We start from the raw sequence: 17,500 nt of genomic DNA on the forward strand, positions 1-17,500 counted from the left end.
CACAGGTAGCGACCCCAGACCCTGGGGTTCCGTCTTTACCCCGAAGCTCCAAATCTCCCAGGGAAGTCGCCCAGGTAATTGATGCGGAGTCCCTGAAGCGAGAACTGCTAAGATTTTTAAAACCGAACTTCGAGCGGCACTGGGTGATGATTTGTCCACGATTAGAGCTGACCTACAGTCAGTAAAAACACAGCTGGTGAACGATAAGGCCGCTTCAGACAAACTCGCACATTTAACCGCGGAGTTTGCTTCGCTGCAAAATAAATGTGAGGACCACGAATCTCGGTCGCGACGGAATAGTCGGGATTCCTGAGGATACCATCATTAACACTACGGTTGTCTCTACACTGCTGAAGGAAGCTTTTAAACCGGATGAAACACCGCTGTTAGACCGAGCACATAGAACCTCTCAGCCGAAGCCCAAACATGGTGAGCGACCGCGCGCTGTTATTGCCAGGTTTCAGTATTATAGCGACTGTGAGAATGTTCTACGGCGTGCCAGAGAGAGACGACAAGATGCTGTGGGAGAAATAAAGATGTCTGTTTTCCCCGACCACACGGCCAAGGTGGCCCGGGATCGAGTCTCATTTAATGAGGTTAGGAGGCAACTGCGCGGCCTGGAAGGGGTTCGTTATCGTCTGCGGATTACATATAAAGGTGTGGAAAAAGACTTTGTTTCTGCAGAAGAGGCCAAGAAGTATATAAAAACGATTGTGGTTCACTTCTTGCTCGCTCAACTTCTGGCAAATCATCTTCAATTCCCACTGATGGACTCACGATTTCAAAATCCTTCGTAAATAAACTCCGGAGAATAACTCATCAAAGCAAGGCTTTCAACTTCTTTTTTTGAAAGTCGTTCTTGAGTTTTTTTTGGCTGTGTGTTTGGGGGTCTTCATGAAGCATCTGTCATGCCCCCCAGATTAAGTTTCTTGGCTGGAACTCCTCTATGGTATGGTACATCGCTCTGTTTCCTTCAGAGGTGTTGTAATGCCCCTGTACTAGTTGCCCCATATCATGATGCACACATCTCTAGGGGCCTAAACGCAGCCCAAACATCTCCAAACAAAGATGTCTGAGACAATTGCAGTGCAGTTCACCGCTTATCGTTCTGTGTAACTGTTCCAGCTGCTTTCAGGTTATCCTGCAGCTCTTTTCAGGTGACTGCTGGCTTCACTGTTTCCTTCCTTACTTTCCTTCATTATGATCTGATTTGCACTGCAAGTGTATTAAATTAAACAGCATAAAGATGTGTCCGAATACTTATTTCTCCTCACACCTCGGGTCACTGGGAGCCTGTGCCTATCTCAGGCGTCATCGGGCATCAAGGCAGGATACACCCTGGACGGAGTGCCAACCCATCGCAGGGCACACACACACACTCTCATTCACTCACACAATCACACACTACGGACAATTTTCCAGAGATGCCAAGCAACCTACCATGCATGTCTTTGGCCCGGGGGAGGAAACCGGAGTACCCGGAGGAAACCCCCGAGGCACGGGGAGAACATGCAAACTCCACACACACAAGGTGGAGGCGGGAATCGAACCCCCAACCCTGGAGGTGTGAGGCGAACGTGCTAACCACTAAGCCACCGTGCCCCCCCTTATCAAACTCATGTTTTTTAATTTTATGATTATTCTCAATTTGTTAGCATGAACAAACTTTAATCACCATGTTTAATGAAGCGCTTGTGTTTTCTGACAGAATCTTCTCCCTGTTGTCTGCCATCCTTCTTCTGGGGAACATTCGCTACAAGAAGAAGACGTACAGAGACGACTGTATCGATATCTGTAATCCCGAAGTTCTGCCCACCATCTCTGAACTGCTAGAGGTAAAAGATCGCAGAAGCGTCTGTCTACGTATATGTATATATAGATTTTTTCTTTTCCTGTCACTTCGTAACTCAGCATGACTTTGTCTACAGTCATCTCAGGTTGTATGGTCTGGATTTTTACTTTTTGTATGCCTAATTTGTTTTTCTTTTTGTTCTCAGGTAAAGGAAGAGATGCTCTTTGAGGCTCTTACCACGAGAAAGACCGTGACTGTGGGAGAGCGACTTATTGTACCTTATAAACTGGCCGAGGTACGATTTATTTATTTATTTATTTATTGTGAATATGAATATCCAACACCAGTGGCTGTTTTTATTTTAATATCAAAGATTTGGTATGTTTTTAACTCGAATCTTTCAATCGGTCTGTGATCTACTGCATCACACGTGTAATTAACGTCCTTAGTTAACATCCTAAGATGCTCTGTGGAATATTTTAAGAAGAGGAATTAAAACAAAATGAGAGATATTTATCTAAGGAAAGTGATTCCTATTTAATATTATAGGAGAATTTTATTTATAAGTGCCTTTCGAGGGTAACCAAGAACACTGTGGAGATGCTCCAGAGCAAAAAGCATGTGATAAAAGTAGCAGTAATCAAAATATCAGTCGTAAAGGAATATAAAAACAAATCATACAAGTAAAAGTTGTAAAAGATAAACAGATAAGCTAATAGAGGGATAAGGGGGATTTGATAGCCTAGTGGTTAACGTGCTGGACTACTGATCAGAAGGTTGGGAGTTTGAATCTCAGGTCCATCAAGCTGCCACTGCTGGGCCCCTGAGTAAGGCCCTTAACCCTTAGTTGCATAAAATGAGATGAAATTTAAGTCATTCCTCTGCCAAATGCCTTAAATGTAAGAGGGTATTTTTTGTCATTTTTAAATGGGGAATGAAAATGAAATAGAATAAATGAAGTAAATAGATAGAGAGGAAGAAATGAAAAGATGAATCTCATAAGTCGTGAAGCCAAAAGGAAGGGACAGAGAGCGGATGAGTGTCAGAAAACACGAGAGTGCATTCAAGTATGAATAAAGGAGGGTAGAAGAGTGGGATCATGCAGACGCATCTGATTTTAGCTCTCATGGGAAAGACAAGAGGAAAAATAAAAGGGTTGGTTCTGATGGTTAAAAACGCACATCGACTGAGTGTGATATTTGTGTATGAATGCAAGACATTGTGCAAAACTGAAGGTTCTTCGCTGCACTGTACGCCATCAGACTGTCAGCGAGCAGCTACACAGAGAGGGATGTTAGCAGGGTCATAGTGCACAAACCTCTCATTACAAAGATAAATGCACATTTGAGAAAACCAAAAGCACTAGTCTGCAGAGATGTGGAAAAAAGTGATCCGGTCAGATGAGTCATCCTCGACCATATTCCTGAGCGAGCGAGAGCGAGCGCATGAGCGGCTGACAGCAAGAGAGCGTTACTGAATGAACGATGATCCTGATCTCTTCCAGCATGATGGGCATAACAGGTCACGGAATGGTCTGAGGGAATAAAGTTTAAAAGATTGTTGCTCCATCAGTCCGCTACAGATCCAGAGACATTAGATTCAATTTAATGCCATTAAAGTTTAAAATGAAGTTACTATTTATCTCTAACATCTATCCCTAATGATCAAGCCTGAGGAAGAAACCTTGAGAAGAACCAGATTAAGAAGTGAACTTCATCCTCATTTAGGTGACACTGGACAGGAAATAATGTCGATGTACAGTAAATAACGTCCTTTCTACGACAGTTTGTAGTCCAGTGGAACTGTGGACTCCGAGAACTGTGGAATCATTACAGACTTAACACTAATTCCTTCTTGCTGAAGTCTTTAAATGTTCACCGATGAAGACCTGAACACAAAGCTGTTTAAAGCAGTTTAAAGACGGCGTGATAGCCTCCTCAGCAATCCCATGAGTCACAGGATGTCAATGAGGCACATTAAAGCTCTTCTGGCCTCCACGATGACGATGGCGGTTTTTCCTTTAACTTGCCACCCATCTGTGTATATATGCCCTTGTGACCCAATAACTTTAAATATCACTCATCAAGTTCCTGAGTGTGTTTGTGTTGAGCTCTGAGTTCAGTATCACAACGTTCGCTGATTTAATACCGCCTGTGGTGAACAAAAGCTGTTAGTCAGTCATTAGTCATGACCCTAACAGCTTTAATCCTTTATTTCTCTCTACATAGCGCTCTTAATGAAATAACCACCACCACATACTGTATGTTTACAGAATCATTAGCTACCTACATCCTGGGTGTTCTAGCTATAAAGTTTGTATTAAAGTATTTCAGTTCCGCTTATGTAAGTTGTTCTGGCACATTTTTATAAAATACTGTAAAAACGTTCTTCCTATGAGTGCGTGTGAAGTGCTGATCTTTTGATTGAAGAGAGTTTTAAAGCTTGATTTAAAAGTAATGATTCATAAAGGGGGCGTTTTATGTAACGGCGGTGGGTTGGTGTGGCAGAGCTTGCTGCCAGAGTTCAGCTAAAAATAACACGCTAATCCGTGATGCAGGAAGGTTGGGAGACGTGAGTTTACCTCTGATTTGAAGTCTGCAAACTTTTCCTTTTTTTTTTATTTATTTTTTTTTAAATTGCCCTATCATTACACAGACACATGCACAGTCAGAAGCATGTGTATGTGCTGAAGTAAACACACTACAACACATCACAACAGAAATAGATAAAAAACCTGAACTAGCTAAGCCTGGATAATCTCTGCTGGCTTCAGAAAGACCGTGCTCACGTTATTTGTCGTGTTTGGCTTTCTGTATTTGAATACTTATCTCTCCCTTTTACATTGATCAGCCAAGTTTGCATTTTAGCTTATTTACTCCTTACATTGTACCCTTTTCATTTTCCTTGTAAACGGAGGGTGTGTGTTACTTGACATTGTAGAGACGACATAAGTGTCTTGCCTGGCAGACTGTGTTTTATGGATCGATCAGTGGCTTTGGAGTTGATTTGTAGGTCTGGATACACTTAAAGCTTTTGGCATGAATCTCCCTGCCTTTCAGGAATGGGAATGGGGGGGGGGGGGAGGAAGAGAGAGGGAGTAAGGGAGAGAGAAAGGGAGGGAGACAGGGGAGGCAGGGAGAGAGAAGGAGGGAGAAAGGGAGGAAGAGATAGAGAGAGAGAGAAGGGGGAAAGGTAGGGAGATAGAGGAGGCAAGGAGGGATAAAGGGAGGAAGAGAGAGGGAGGAAGAGTGAGAGAGGAAGGGATGAAGAGATAGAGAATAAGAGGGGGGAGACAGAGGAGGCAAGGAGGGATAGAGGGAGGAAGAGTGAGAGAGGAAGGGAGGAAGAGAGAGAGAGAGAGAGAGAGAGAGAGAGAGAGAGAGAGAGAGAGAGAGAGAGAGAGAGAGAGAAGGGGGAAGGTAGGGAGGAAGAGTGAGAGAGGAAGGGAGGAAGAGATAGAGAATAAGAGAGCGGAGAGACAGAGGAGGCAAGGAGGGATAAAGGGAGGAAGAGTGAGAGAGGAAGGGAGGAAGAGATAGAGAATGAGAGAGAGAGAGAGAGAGAGAGAGAGAGAGAGAGAGAGAGAGAGAGAGAGAGAGAGAGAGACAGGGGAGGCAAGGAGGGATAAAGGGAGGAAGAATGAGAGAGGAAGGGAGGAAGAGAGAGCTAAAAGAAGGGGAGAGAGGGAGAGAGAGAGAGAGAGAGAGAGAGAGAAGGGGGAAAGGGAGGGAGACAGGGGAGGCAAGGAGGGATAAAGGGAGGAAGAGTGAGAGAGGAAGGGAGGAAGAGATAGAGAATGAGAGAGAGAGAGAGAGAGAGAGAGAGGGAGACAGGGGAGGCAAGGAGGGATAAAGGGAGGAAGAATGAGAGAGGAAGGGAGGAAGAGAGAGCTAAAAGAAGGGGAGAGAGGGAGAGAGAGAGAGAGAGAGAGAGAGAGAGAGAGAAGGGGGAAAGGGAGGGAGACAGGGAGGGAGACAGGGGAGGCAAGGAGGGATAAAGGGAGGAAGAATGAGAGAGGAAGGGAGGAAGAGAGAGCTAAAAGAAGGGGAGAGAGAGAGAGAGAGAGAGAGAGAATCACTAATGCTTTTCTTAGGCCTGATATCCACACAATATCCCACCTCTAATAGAAAAGCTGTTATATACTGAATGGTTTTAAAAGAAGGAAATAAACTGAAATGTGAATTCTGTGAATTCTGTTTACAGACCGACTCTCACATGAAGTCAAGTACAATGTTCTAGTCGCGTCTGTGATGCTGGTGCTTACGTGACTGCTGGCGAGTGGGCGGCTTTGTAGACTGCTGCATGTTCTGTCCTGCATGCATTAATGTGCTAAACCGTGGTGTGAATTAGATACAGAAACTGACCTTTATTTAGACACATGTGGTCATTTCAGTGGCTTTTCACACCTTGGTGGAGTTTCCTGTTGTCACTGTGTGTGTGTGTGTGTGTGTGTGTGTGTGTGTGTGTGTGTAGGCCGGGACAGTGAGAGACTCCATGGCTAAATCTCTCTACGGCGCTCTCTTTGACTGGATAGTCTTCCGCATCAACCACGCACTTCTCAACAACAAAGACCTAGAAGACTCGACCAAGGTATCTCCGTTCCCTTCACATCTGCTGCTTAATCCATAAAGGTCTCACAGATTATATTGATAACCATGTAAAATATTAAAACTTCAGCCGAGGAAGCTGAAGTTTCCTTCTCATTGGATTGATTTGTTCTCTGTGCTCCATTCTGCTCCATCAGTCCCACAGCTTTGATCTTAAAAAGAAAAAGAACCAAAGAGGTTTTCTTTCGGGTTACTGACTTTAAGTGTCTGCATTAGATTAATTACCTGCATTATTAATCAGGTTAGTAATTAATAATCCTAACAAAGAATAGTAATACATCACTGTGGAGAAAAGTCAGTTATGAGGAAAAGTCTTCATTCACTCACTCATCTTCTACCGCTTATCCGAACTACCTCGGGTCACGGGGAGCCTGTGCCTATCTCAGGCGTCATCGGGCATCAAGGCAGGATACACCCTGGACGGAGTGCCAACCCATCACAGGGCACACACACACACACACACTCTCATTCACTCACGCAATCACACACTACGGACAATTTTTCCAGAGATGCCAATCAACCTACCATGGATGTCTTTGGACCGGGGGAGGAAACCGGAGTACCCAGAGGAAACCCCCGAGGCACGGGGAGAACATGCAAACTCCACACACACAAGGAAGGCGGAGGCGGGAATCGAACCCCCAACCCTGGAGGTGTGAGGCGAACGTGCTAACCACTAAGCCACCGTGACCCCCAGCAGATTATATTTACATGCAGGAAAAGTCTTATAATAAAACTCTACTGTAATGTTCATAATTTACTCACAATATCTCTCTGTGTATTATCTATGCTGTATGTTTGCTTATTTGAATATTCCTCGTATTTCCTCAGAATTGCCGAAGCGTTATAATACTCACGTCTGTTCTCTCCTAGATTTTGTCTATCGGGGTGTTGGATATCTTTGGCTTCGAGGACTATGAGAACAACAGCTTCGAGCAGTTCTGCATCAACTACGCCAACGAAAAACTGCAACACTATTTCAACCAGCACATCTTCAAGCTGGAGCAGGTGTGTAACTCGTTCTCTTCGTTTACCTTTCGCTCCTTCACCGAGGACGCCGGCGACATCGTCGTCGTTTCTCCTGCGGCAGCAACAAATACTGTAGCCACGATAGCAGAATGTTCAAGAAACATAGTAATGGGCAAAAAAAAGTGCTCAGATCTCACTGATTGATGTGAGCAGAATGAGATGAGATGTACTTTTGTTAAATTCAGTTCACACGAACGAGGATGAGTAACATCAAAGAAGAGCTAGATATCAAAAATAATGAAAGGTAATAGAGCGATATAGAATAATTTAAAGATAATAAAAAAGCCAAAAAAAACACAAATGAAATCCATGTGTTTACATACAGGGGGAAGTCGTGGCCTAATGGTTAGAGAGTTTGACTCCTAACCCTAAGGTTGTGGGTTCGAGTCTCGGGCTGGCAATACCACGACTGAGGTGCCCTTGAGCAAGGCACCGAACCCCCCCAACTGCTCCCCGGGCACCGCAGCATAAATGGCTGCCCACTGCTCTGGGTGTGTGTTCATGGTGTGTGTGTGTGTGTGTGTGTGTGTGTTCACTTCTGTGTGTGTGCACTTTGGATGGGTTAAACACAGAGAACGAATTCTGATATATATAGCTGTATGTCACATCACTTTCATATATACATATATACATATATATATATATATATATATATATATATATATATATATATATATATATATATATAAACCCTGTAATATAGAAGAAGACTTAATTTTGTCACATCTACATTACAGCACAGTGAATGTATTCTTTTGTGTGAAATTGAGTGAATTCTTTACTTCACATTTCCCATCTTTGGAGGTTGGGGTCAGAGCACAGGGTCAGACATGATACACTACCACTGGAGTAGAGAGGGTTAAGGGCCTTTCTCAAGGGCCCAACAGTGGCAGCTTAGCAATGTTGGGGCTTAAACCCCCGATCGACACACCAGAGCCAACACTGCCCATGTATAATTGTTTTTGTTCCCAAGCTGAAGCTTTTTTCCAGCACGAAGACATGTAAACCTTTATATAAATCAGTGTCTGAGCGTAAAACTGCTGCTTTGTGTTGCACGAACACATCCGTGGTTTTTCATCTTCGAAGGACTTTTTTTTTATTATTATTTTTTCAACATGAGCACATTAACTAAAAAGCTGCACCTAGTACTTTCTCATGTGTTATTAATGTTTTCTCCCAGAATGCAGCGCTTTACAAAGAAAGCACACTCTTAATGCAGCTTTTTAGTCACGAGCCACTGTTTTCCGAAGAGCACCGTACCTGAGGCAAAAAAAGATTTTTCATTAAACACGTTTGTTCTCATGGCCAACGCAGTTCCTTGTCTAGTTCAGCAATACCTTTATTATTAGTAGTAAATGTTATTTACTTTAGTAACTTTTTTTTTCTAATCAGACCAGGTAATTTTTTTTTTTACACTGCTGTAGCTGCCTGACTCTCTTTATACCACACACAAACCTGGAGTCTATTAAAATGAGCCACAGAGGTTTAAAGGGTTGTCCATTGTCCTATTAGCTCCAGTGTGTGTGTGTGTATGTGTGTGTGTGTGTGTGTGTGTGTGTGTGTGTGTGTTTGACAGTTTAACATTCGAGATAACTCACTCCACCAGCTCTGTTGTGATGTCAGTCCAGTCAGTGAGGCTCTTTCTTTGCAAGTGACAAATAGCACTGTGTTTGAAGAAGAAGCTTTTCCCTTTTAGGACTGAATGATAATAAATATGACTCTTTTGCTCAGTATCAAAATTATGATTATTATTATGATTATTACACGTCTTTTTTGTAGTAAATTAATATTAAAATTGATATCGACTTCAATTAAAGGTGCGGTGCACGATGTTTGAAAGCCAATGTTGACATTTGAAATCGCCAAAACAAACACGCCCCTAACCCAAATGGGTGTCACCCCTGTATTGATAGCTCCACCCCACACATGCATACGTAACGCAGGCAACTATTATGGCGGAACCTGCTGGGGCGGCTGGTCGAGGGGATATTTTTATCAGTAAATGAACACAATGAGTAATACTATGGTAATACAAATGTGTTTTTGTAGTACTGTGTGTTGTAGCGTGAAAGGTTTAGCTCCGTTTCACGCCGAAGACGACGTTCGACACCTAGAACCCGAGGCAGAGGTAACGGCAGGTATCCGCCATGTCAGTGTTTCAATCGCTTTCTGCTAATGTCACACATGAGCACTGAACGCTCTCTCCGCCGCATATTGACAAGACACGCCCCTTTATGCTAATGTCACACATGCGCACTGAACACTCTCTCCGCCGCATATTGACAAGACACGCCCCTTTCTGCTCATTGGCTACACGTTTGTTTTGTTTGTCGGCCCGACTCGGTTTTCTGAAGCGTTTTTCAAGCATCGTGCACCGCACCTTTAAACTCAATGTCATATTTTTCACCACGGGTGCCAATAATTCTGGAGTTGACTGAATGGTAACAAGCATGACTGAGTAGAGTAGTGACCGTTTTACTTGGAACGGATAAAAAAGGTTCATGATGATCAGAGCGATCACGGAGTCTGTGTAGTAAATGATCTAGAGCGGCGGTTGTGTATCAGACTTATTAATCTTATTCTAAAACTTTAAAAAAAGGTGGCACTATAAAAGTCCTTCTGTGAGACTGAAATGAACCTTTTTCGGTGTTATAAAGCTGATCTCATGACTGATATGTGTGTGTCTTTGCATGCATTATAAAGATAATAGCAATCTACAGCTGCATGTCTAGCGTGTGTGTAGAGGAACTTAGCGAGGTGTTTAATTACACCAGTAGGTAGTGTGTGAAGCACATGGAGAGGAGTGAACATCATGCTGTTCACCACACACACACACACACACACACATTCTTATCTTAACCCAGTGTGTACTCTTTGAACAGTCGCCAAAGCAAATAGACAAACCTCCCTGCCGCAGGCTGCAAGGCCTCAGTCCAGTGTTTACTCTCCTACTGACAATTACGCTTTAATTTGCCATTTTGTTTCATGCTCCGGTGCAAAGCATTAGCGGTGGACTGACACGCAGAGAGTTACACCTCAGAAATGCAACACACTCCCTTTTTCAAAATCGTCTGAGGAGTAGGAAAAAGAAATACTTGTGTGTGTGTGTGTGGTTATATGTGTGTGTGTGTGTGTGTGTGTGTGTGTGTGTGTGTGTGTGTGTTGAGACCCCGGAAATCTAGTATATAGCTGCAGGATTTGGACTTTAGGACCAAATTCAGCTTGTGAATGATCCTACATTGTGGACAATAACGGCGTTTTTAAAGAGACCGACCAAAAGCAGCACACAATTGTGTTCGGTGCTCGGTTCTAATCAACCGAATGTTTTTTCAGGACAAAAGCGAGCTATTCATCTATCAAGGAACTCTGTTTAATGTATTTGTGCCCAGGAGGAGTATCGTACAGAGGGCATCAGCTGGCATATGATAGACTACATCGACAACACAAGCTGCATCACCCTCATCAGCAAGAAACCCACAGCACTGCTCCACCTACTGGATGAGGAGTGCAAGTGAGTCTCAGGCATTGAGCATTATACAATGTGCTAATATATATATATATATACGTCTAATGCTGGAAAAGGTTTTCTAGCTTGCATGTGATGCATCCATGTAGCTAACTATGGAAACTGACAAAATTTAGGAATTTACAGTGCAGGATAGCACTTGAAATCTGACATGTTTGCTGTTACGATGATATAAAGAAACCTGTGACATTGGTTTGTGTTTAATTTATAAATTTAGTAATTTCCTCACACTTAGGCTAAAATAAGCATGCGGACGCAACGGTATAGCAAATGACATTCTCACAGCACGTGTCCAGATCAGTTTTATACTGTAGCTTAGCACATGACTTAGGAACAGCAGGAAGAGAGAAACCCAGCTCATCATCAGCCTGACTTTCCACTTTCTCTAGTTTCCCCCAGGCAACTAACCAGACTCTGCTGGATAAGTTTAAGAGGCAGCATGAGGGGAACAGCTACATCGAGTTTCCTGCAGTCATGGAGCCAGCCTTCATTATTCGCCACTACGCAGGGAAGGTCAAGTACAGCGTCAAGGTGTGTGTCCAGGAGATCAGTCCTAATCGCTGTCCGATTTATATCTCGTCAAATTACACCACATTTTTATTAAAATTGTAAAACATTCAATTTTATTTGTGATGTATGTGTCTTAAAAAGTCAAACTGATATGTTATATTACTGTCTTTTAGTATAATGCAGCTTATTTATGCATATATACTGTGTGTGTGTGTGTGTGTGTGTGTGTGTGTGTGTGTGTGTGCGTGTGTGTAAGAGAATGTGGATCTTAGGAAGGAAACACAATGAACAAACCACATCCACTGACCTAATTTTGTTTTCTAATCTGATTGGTTAGATTTTGCCTTTCGGGTCTCATTTTATTTAAAGCACATGTTTAGCTGCATAGAACACTACTTCTTTTATACCAAATCTATTGTTTATTTACAGCACACACACACACACATACACACACCATCAGCTCTCTTTCTAAATCACACTCTTCTGTGGTGTCTTACCACACTTCCTACAGTTGTTGAAGAGTGTGTGTCATTTGTGTGCGTGTGTGTGTGTGTCGTTTGTGTGTGTGAGTGTGAGAGAGTGTGAGAAAGTGAGAGAGTGTGAGACAGTGTGAGTGAGTGAGAGTGTGTGAGTGTGTGTGTGAGTGGGGGTGTGTGTGTGTGTGAGTGTGCATGTGTGTGTGAGTGTGCGTGTGTGAGTGTGCGTGTGAGTGTGTGTGAGAGTGTGTGTGCGCATGTGTGTGAGTGTGCATGTGTGTGTCAGTGTGTGTGTGAGTGTGTGTGTGTGTGTGTGTGTGAGTTTGCGTGAGTGTGTGTGTGTGTGTGCATGTGTGTGTGCGTGTGTGTGTGTGAGTGTGTGCGTGCGTGTGTGTGAGTGCGTGTGGGTGTGTGTGAGTGTGTGTGTGCGTGTGTGAGTGTGAGTGTGCGTGTGTGAGCGTGTGCGTGTGTGAGTGTGTGTGCGTGTGTGAGTGTGCGTGAGTGTGCGTGTGTGTGTGAGTGTGTGTGTGTGTGAGTGTGTGTGAGTGTCTGTGTGTGCGTGTGCGTGTGTGAGTGTGCGTGTGTGTGAGTGTGCGTGTGTGTGCGTGTGTGTGTGTGTGTGTGAGTGTGTGTGAGTGTGTGTGTGTGTGTGAGAGTGTGTGTGAGTGTGCGTGTGTCTGTGACTGTTTGGTAGCAGCATTTTGATCAGTTGCTGGAAAAATGTACAAGGTTTTTGTCATCTACAGTTTTCTCCTCTCAACTAAATGAAGAAGGACATGAGCTCTCCCTTTTAATCAGAAGCATAGTTGATGGTGATGATTTGCCGGTTGTGACAGTAGTGAAGGCCCCGTCCACATGATTTCATATCACTGTGTTGTGTTGACGCACCATAACACACACGTTTTAGTGTACAAGATGGACTCGTGGTGTTCAGGAACCTCTGCTGTAACTTATCTAATCTCTTCTCTTCCTATATAGGATTTCAGGGAGAAGAACACCGACCACATGCGTCCAGACATCGTGGCTCTGCTGAAGAGCAGTAAAAGCGCCTTTATCTGTGGCCTGATGGGAATCGACCCCGTGGCCACCTTCCGCTGGGCTGTGCTTAGGGCTTACTTCAGAGTCGTGGTGGCTTTTAGAGCAGCTGGAAAAAGACACGGGGAGAAGAAGAGCAGTGAGTCCACACACACACACACACACACACACACACACACACAATAATATAGTTATGCACATGGTAATGAGTAAAATATATCCTGTGGCATAATTTTGCATTACCATCAGCTTGAGCTTTAACATTCTGATGTAGATTCCGATACCAAAAATAGTATAAATGTAGTTTTAACCCCCCGTGGAGAGAGAGACGTATCTGCCAAGTTACATATTTTTCCAAATACTTTTTATAATTCCATTAGCTTTATGCTTCGTTTGGAAATCCGAGCCTTCCAAAGATCACGGCTAACCAGGCAAGAATCCGTCGATGTTCGCATATAAGAGAAACGATGAGAACTAGATTTGTAAAGTTCGTCGCGACAAACTTTGATGTTGGCTTTGACGAGGCAAGTATACGCAAAGGCCGGTGCTTTTTGGAGGCGAGTGGACATAAGGGTCAGTGTTACTTTTGGAGGCAAGTAGACAGAAAGATAGGGTGACAAAACACTTGGAGGCAAGAGGAGCATGTGACGTCATCCGAATACTCCTGAGGCAGTTCCGCTCATTGTGCTGAGTGTTTTGATATGTCACATGCCCATGTTGTGCAATTTTTTTTATTTTCACGTGACATCACGTGTTGTTAAAATTTTTTTGATTTTGCATATTTTGGGGGCGGGGCTGCGGCACAACCGAAAGGCCAGTCGGTACACCAATTTAAAACTTTGTTCAGAGTATCACCCTAAAGGAGACACCAGAGTATCACCCTAAAGGAGACACCAGAGTATCACCCTAAAGGAGACACCAGAGTGTCACCCTAAAGGAGACACCAGAGTATCCTAAAGGAGACACCAGAGTATCACCCTAATGGAACTGGCCGAGTTTGGTGTAGATAGTTCGAAAGCTTGCCGAGTTATAAACCTCCAAAGTTTATAATGGGAGTCTTTGGGAAAAAAGAATTTTGTGCATGTGGCTCAAAAGCTCTAGGCCGCATTAAATTATATAAATTTTTGTCTAAGCTTAAATAGGAAAACAGAATGTTGGCTTCTACAAAGCGACATAATAAAAGATGCTCAAGAGCCAAATCTTTAGAAGTAACACAGAGTGAACGTCTTACTTAACACTCTGCCTTTTAATCAGAAATCTGTTTGATTTGTTGGTGGAGATGATGATAGCAGTGTCCATATGAATTGTGTGTGAAAACACACATCGGTCATCGCAGCAACTGGCTTCCAGGTGGTGAGTGGATGCTGGTAATGTCTGCAGTTAGCTTCTCATCATATAAATTCCTTTTGAAATCCCATTCTTTTTTTTTTGCTCATCCGGTACTTTGTTTTATTGCCTGGCTAATCGCTGCTTATATGGGTTTTTTTTTATAACACGGCAGGCTATAGAGTGTGATTTATATTAATCTGCAGAGATGGGGGACTCGAGTCATATGACTTGACTCGAGTCAGACTTAAGGCGCAAATTTTAAAAAAGACTCGACTTGACTTTGACTAGACATTCATGACTTGAGACCTGACTCTGACTCAGAGATGGGGGACTCGCCCTGACTCGAGTCAGACTTAAGTCGCAAATACGAGACTTGAGACTTGCTTGACAAATATTAAAAAAGACTCGATTTGACTTTGACTTGACATTCGTGACTTGAGACTTGACTCAGACTTGAGTTAAATGACTCAGAGATGGGGGACTCGACTTGACTCGAGTCAGACTTAAGTCGCAAATTTGAGACTTCTTGCCAAATATTTAAAAAAGACTCGACTTGACTTTGACTAGACATTCGTGACTCGAGACTTACTTGTGACTTGCACAAGTGTGACTTACTCCCACCTCTGATAATCTGTTATTATTAGAGGAGATAAATATTATTTTATAATACCTGTCGTTCCACTTGAGCCGTGTGCTTCTAGCACAAGTCCTCCTGGTGTGTCCAGACCCAGGCTAAGGGATCACTGGTCCTTCTGGATTATTCCTTTATGGATTTATATACCTGATTTGCTTGATGTTCTAATGGGATAATTGTGAGGTTATAGTTCTGCAGGTCATCCTGTTTCTCTTTGGCAGATACTCGTACTTTAATATGATCGACCTCAGTTCTTAACTCTTTCCATTGGAAATAAGGATCGGTCTTCCTGACACTTCCTGTTTGGACTTAACACAGCTGAACGCTAAGGGCTCATTTCTTCATGATATCATTGTGGACACGTTTATCGGTCTGTCGTGGTCTGTTATGCCTTCACTACTGAGTTAGTTAGAACGATATCTTCAGAGCGAGTGGTTAAACGTTAGTGGGGCTGTGGAGATGTGGAGCTATCAAAAACACACTCAGACACTCGTTCAGTTTACATCCGTGTCTACAGCACCACCCATATTAAACTGTTTAGATGCTGGTTTTGGACACGTTGTCTTGCACATTCACACGGTTGCTGTCTTGCACAACACATTTCATCCCTCTTTGTTCAGATTCCTATACTGTATAATATACAGAACGTGTATTTGTCCTGTAATGTGTTGTATTGTCTTTTGTCTCGCACTGTTTGCACGAGGTTAAACACCATGCACTTTATGTGGCTAAGACAACTTACTAAAGTCATGTTACACCACGGTCCTGGAGGAACGTTGTCTCATTTCATTATGTACTACAGCAGCTATATGGTGACTTTATTTACTTGACTCGTCGTAACCAGCAGACGAACTGATTCCAGTGTGGAATTGATCAAGATAGGACCAAGGACACAGTAGTGTCAGATTTTATGTCCTAAGTAGTTTTCCTTATTCTTCTTCGTCTTGATATTTCAAGAGTAACTTTAGTAACAAGACGGACTGAACTCGTTGCAGCCGAAGCCCTGACAACACCATCAATTTCCACTTGTTGCAGTGAAACATGCAACCAAACGATTCATATTTTTATCCTTGTTATAAATATCTGCATGGAGCTGTTATTAAATACACTGCAATACCAAACCCTTTATACGTCTTTGAGCCAAGGACTGCTTGTATACTTACACACACACACACACACACACCCCCCCACAACAACATATAAATCATAGTCCATTACCATTGTGACCTTCTTCAATCTTACACACCTTCCCACTCACTCTATATAAAGTCTCTCTGTTCTCCATAACAAACTAAAAGCTAAAATCTTGTTGCAGATTTCTCTGACGTTGGACCAGTGCTTGAAAATGTTTTGGAGGAAAAAAAATCTCTTTAGTTTTAAGAACCCACCTTTTTAGAAAGGTCTTTAACACCAGGGCCCGTATTTACGAAAATGCAAAGAGTCGCTCCTAAAGAGAAGATCCTAGCAGGGATAAAAGTCCTTTATAAAGCATCTTAACCCTTAAAAGAGCTCATAAGATCAAAAAGTGTTAGGAGCAGTGAGGAGGACTTTTAAGAGGATGAAGAGTTTCTTTATCAGAGGAGAAAATGACTGACAGGTGAAGAAGGAGAAGAAATATCTTAACATAGGAGCGCTTTTAAAATCTGCTTTATTATAAACCTTCACTTTGTCTCTATTGTATTATTGAGCGACCAATCACAGCCTTAGAAAAAAATGTGTCATACCTACTGTAGTAACAGGTTTAGCTCCGCCTCCTCTGTAAGATAAACGTTGTTGCATTTTCCTTGTTCGGAGTTGCTCCGGTCCTAAATCTCTCTAAAGATAAGATTTACAGTTAGACATTTTGAAGCTGAATTAAGAGCTCTCTGAGATCATTCTTAGAAACTTTCTGAATACGAGCCCTGGAGTTCTGAATATAGAGTGTACATGTTCATAGACAACGCACAGCAACACGACGATGTGCACAATGTCGTCTTGTTATTTTAATCGCATTCGAGCCTATCGTTACTTGTGTCTAACTGTGAGCACGATACAGATAATAATATAGATAATAATCTCTTCACCGCTCTGTTCCTTTCCTCTTCCTCACTAGGCTCTGACACTGCAGTGCAGTCCACAGTCATTAAGAAGGTGGACAGCTTCAGTTTCCTGCATCACCCTGTGCACCAGAGAAGCCTCGAGATCCTTCAGAGATGCAAAGATGAAAAATTCAGTAAGTTTATATTTACTCACAGAACATAAGAAGTTTTCATTTGTTCAAATTGGTTGATAAAGAGAAATAAAGAAGAGCGTGTATTACTTACTGGACTAGATTGGCAGAGGTCACTGTTAGGACTCACATATTACTGTAAGCTCACTAGTCTCCTGACTTACATCGTGTCTAATTTGAACCGAGCAAACCGTAACTGCAGAACAGACGAGACAGTCAGCGATCCGCTGTACCTGAAGCGGCCAGACTGCGTTAGAACGGACTGTAGTGTATCTGTTGTTGGATCTATGCAGGAATTTCTCACAGGAAATGACTTGACGTGTCATATGGTAATGGACACAATGCAGTTCAGC

General features: G+C 42.9%; 1 protein-coding gene across 4 annotated transcripts in view; it reads left to right on the top strand.

Moving 5' to 3' along the window:
- myo9ab (myosin IXAb) overlaps window positions 1-17,500 on the top strand; it is a 107,383-nt gene that overhangs the window by 68,981 nt on the left and 20,902 nt on the right. For all 4 annotated transcript variants that reach the window (XM_060887535.1, XM_060887533.1, XM_060887536.1 and 1 more), the window contains exons 8-15: window positions 1,709-1,835; window positions 1,998-2,087; window positions 6,266-6,382; window positions 7,273-7,407; window positions 10,818-10,939; window positions 11,344-11,485; window positions 12,919-13,114; window positions 17,031-17,150. In XM_060887535.1, coding sequence (XP_060743518.1) covers window positions 1,709-1,835; window positions 1,998-2,087; window positions 6,266-6,382; window positions 7,273-7,407; window positions 10,818-10,939; window positions 11,344-11,485; window positions 12,919-13,114; window positions 17,031-17,150 — 1,049 coding nt within the window. The remainder of the gene's footprint in view (window positions 1-1,708; window positions 1,836-1,997; window positions 2,088-6,265; window positions 6,383-7,272; window positions 7,408-10,817; window positions 10,940-11,343; window positions 11,486-12,918; window positions 13,115-17,030; window positions 17,151-17,500) is intronic.

The sequence above is a fragment of the Tachysurus vachellii genome, chromosome 14 (genome assembly GCF_030014155.1).
Source record: "Tachysurus vachellii isolate PV-2020 chromosome 14, HZAU_Pvac_v1, whole genome shotgun sequence".
NCBI classification, from domain to species: domain Eukaryota; kingdom Metazoa; phylum Chordata; class Actinopteri; order Siluriformes; family Bagridae; genus Tachysurus; species Tachysurus vachellii.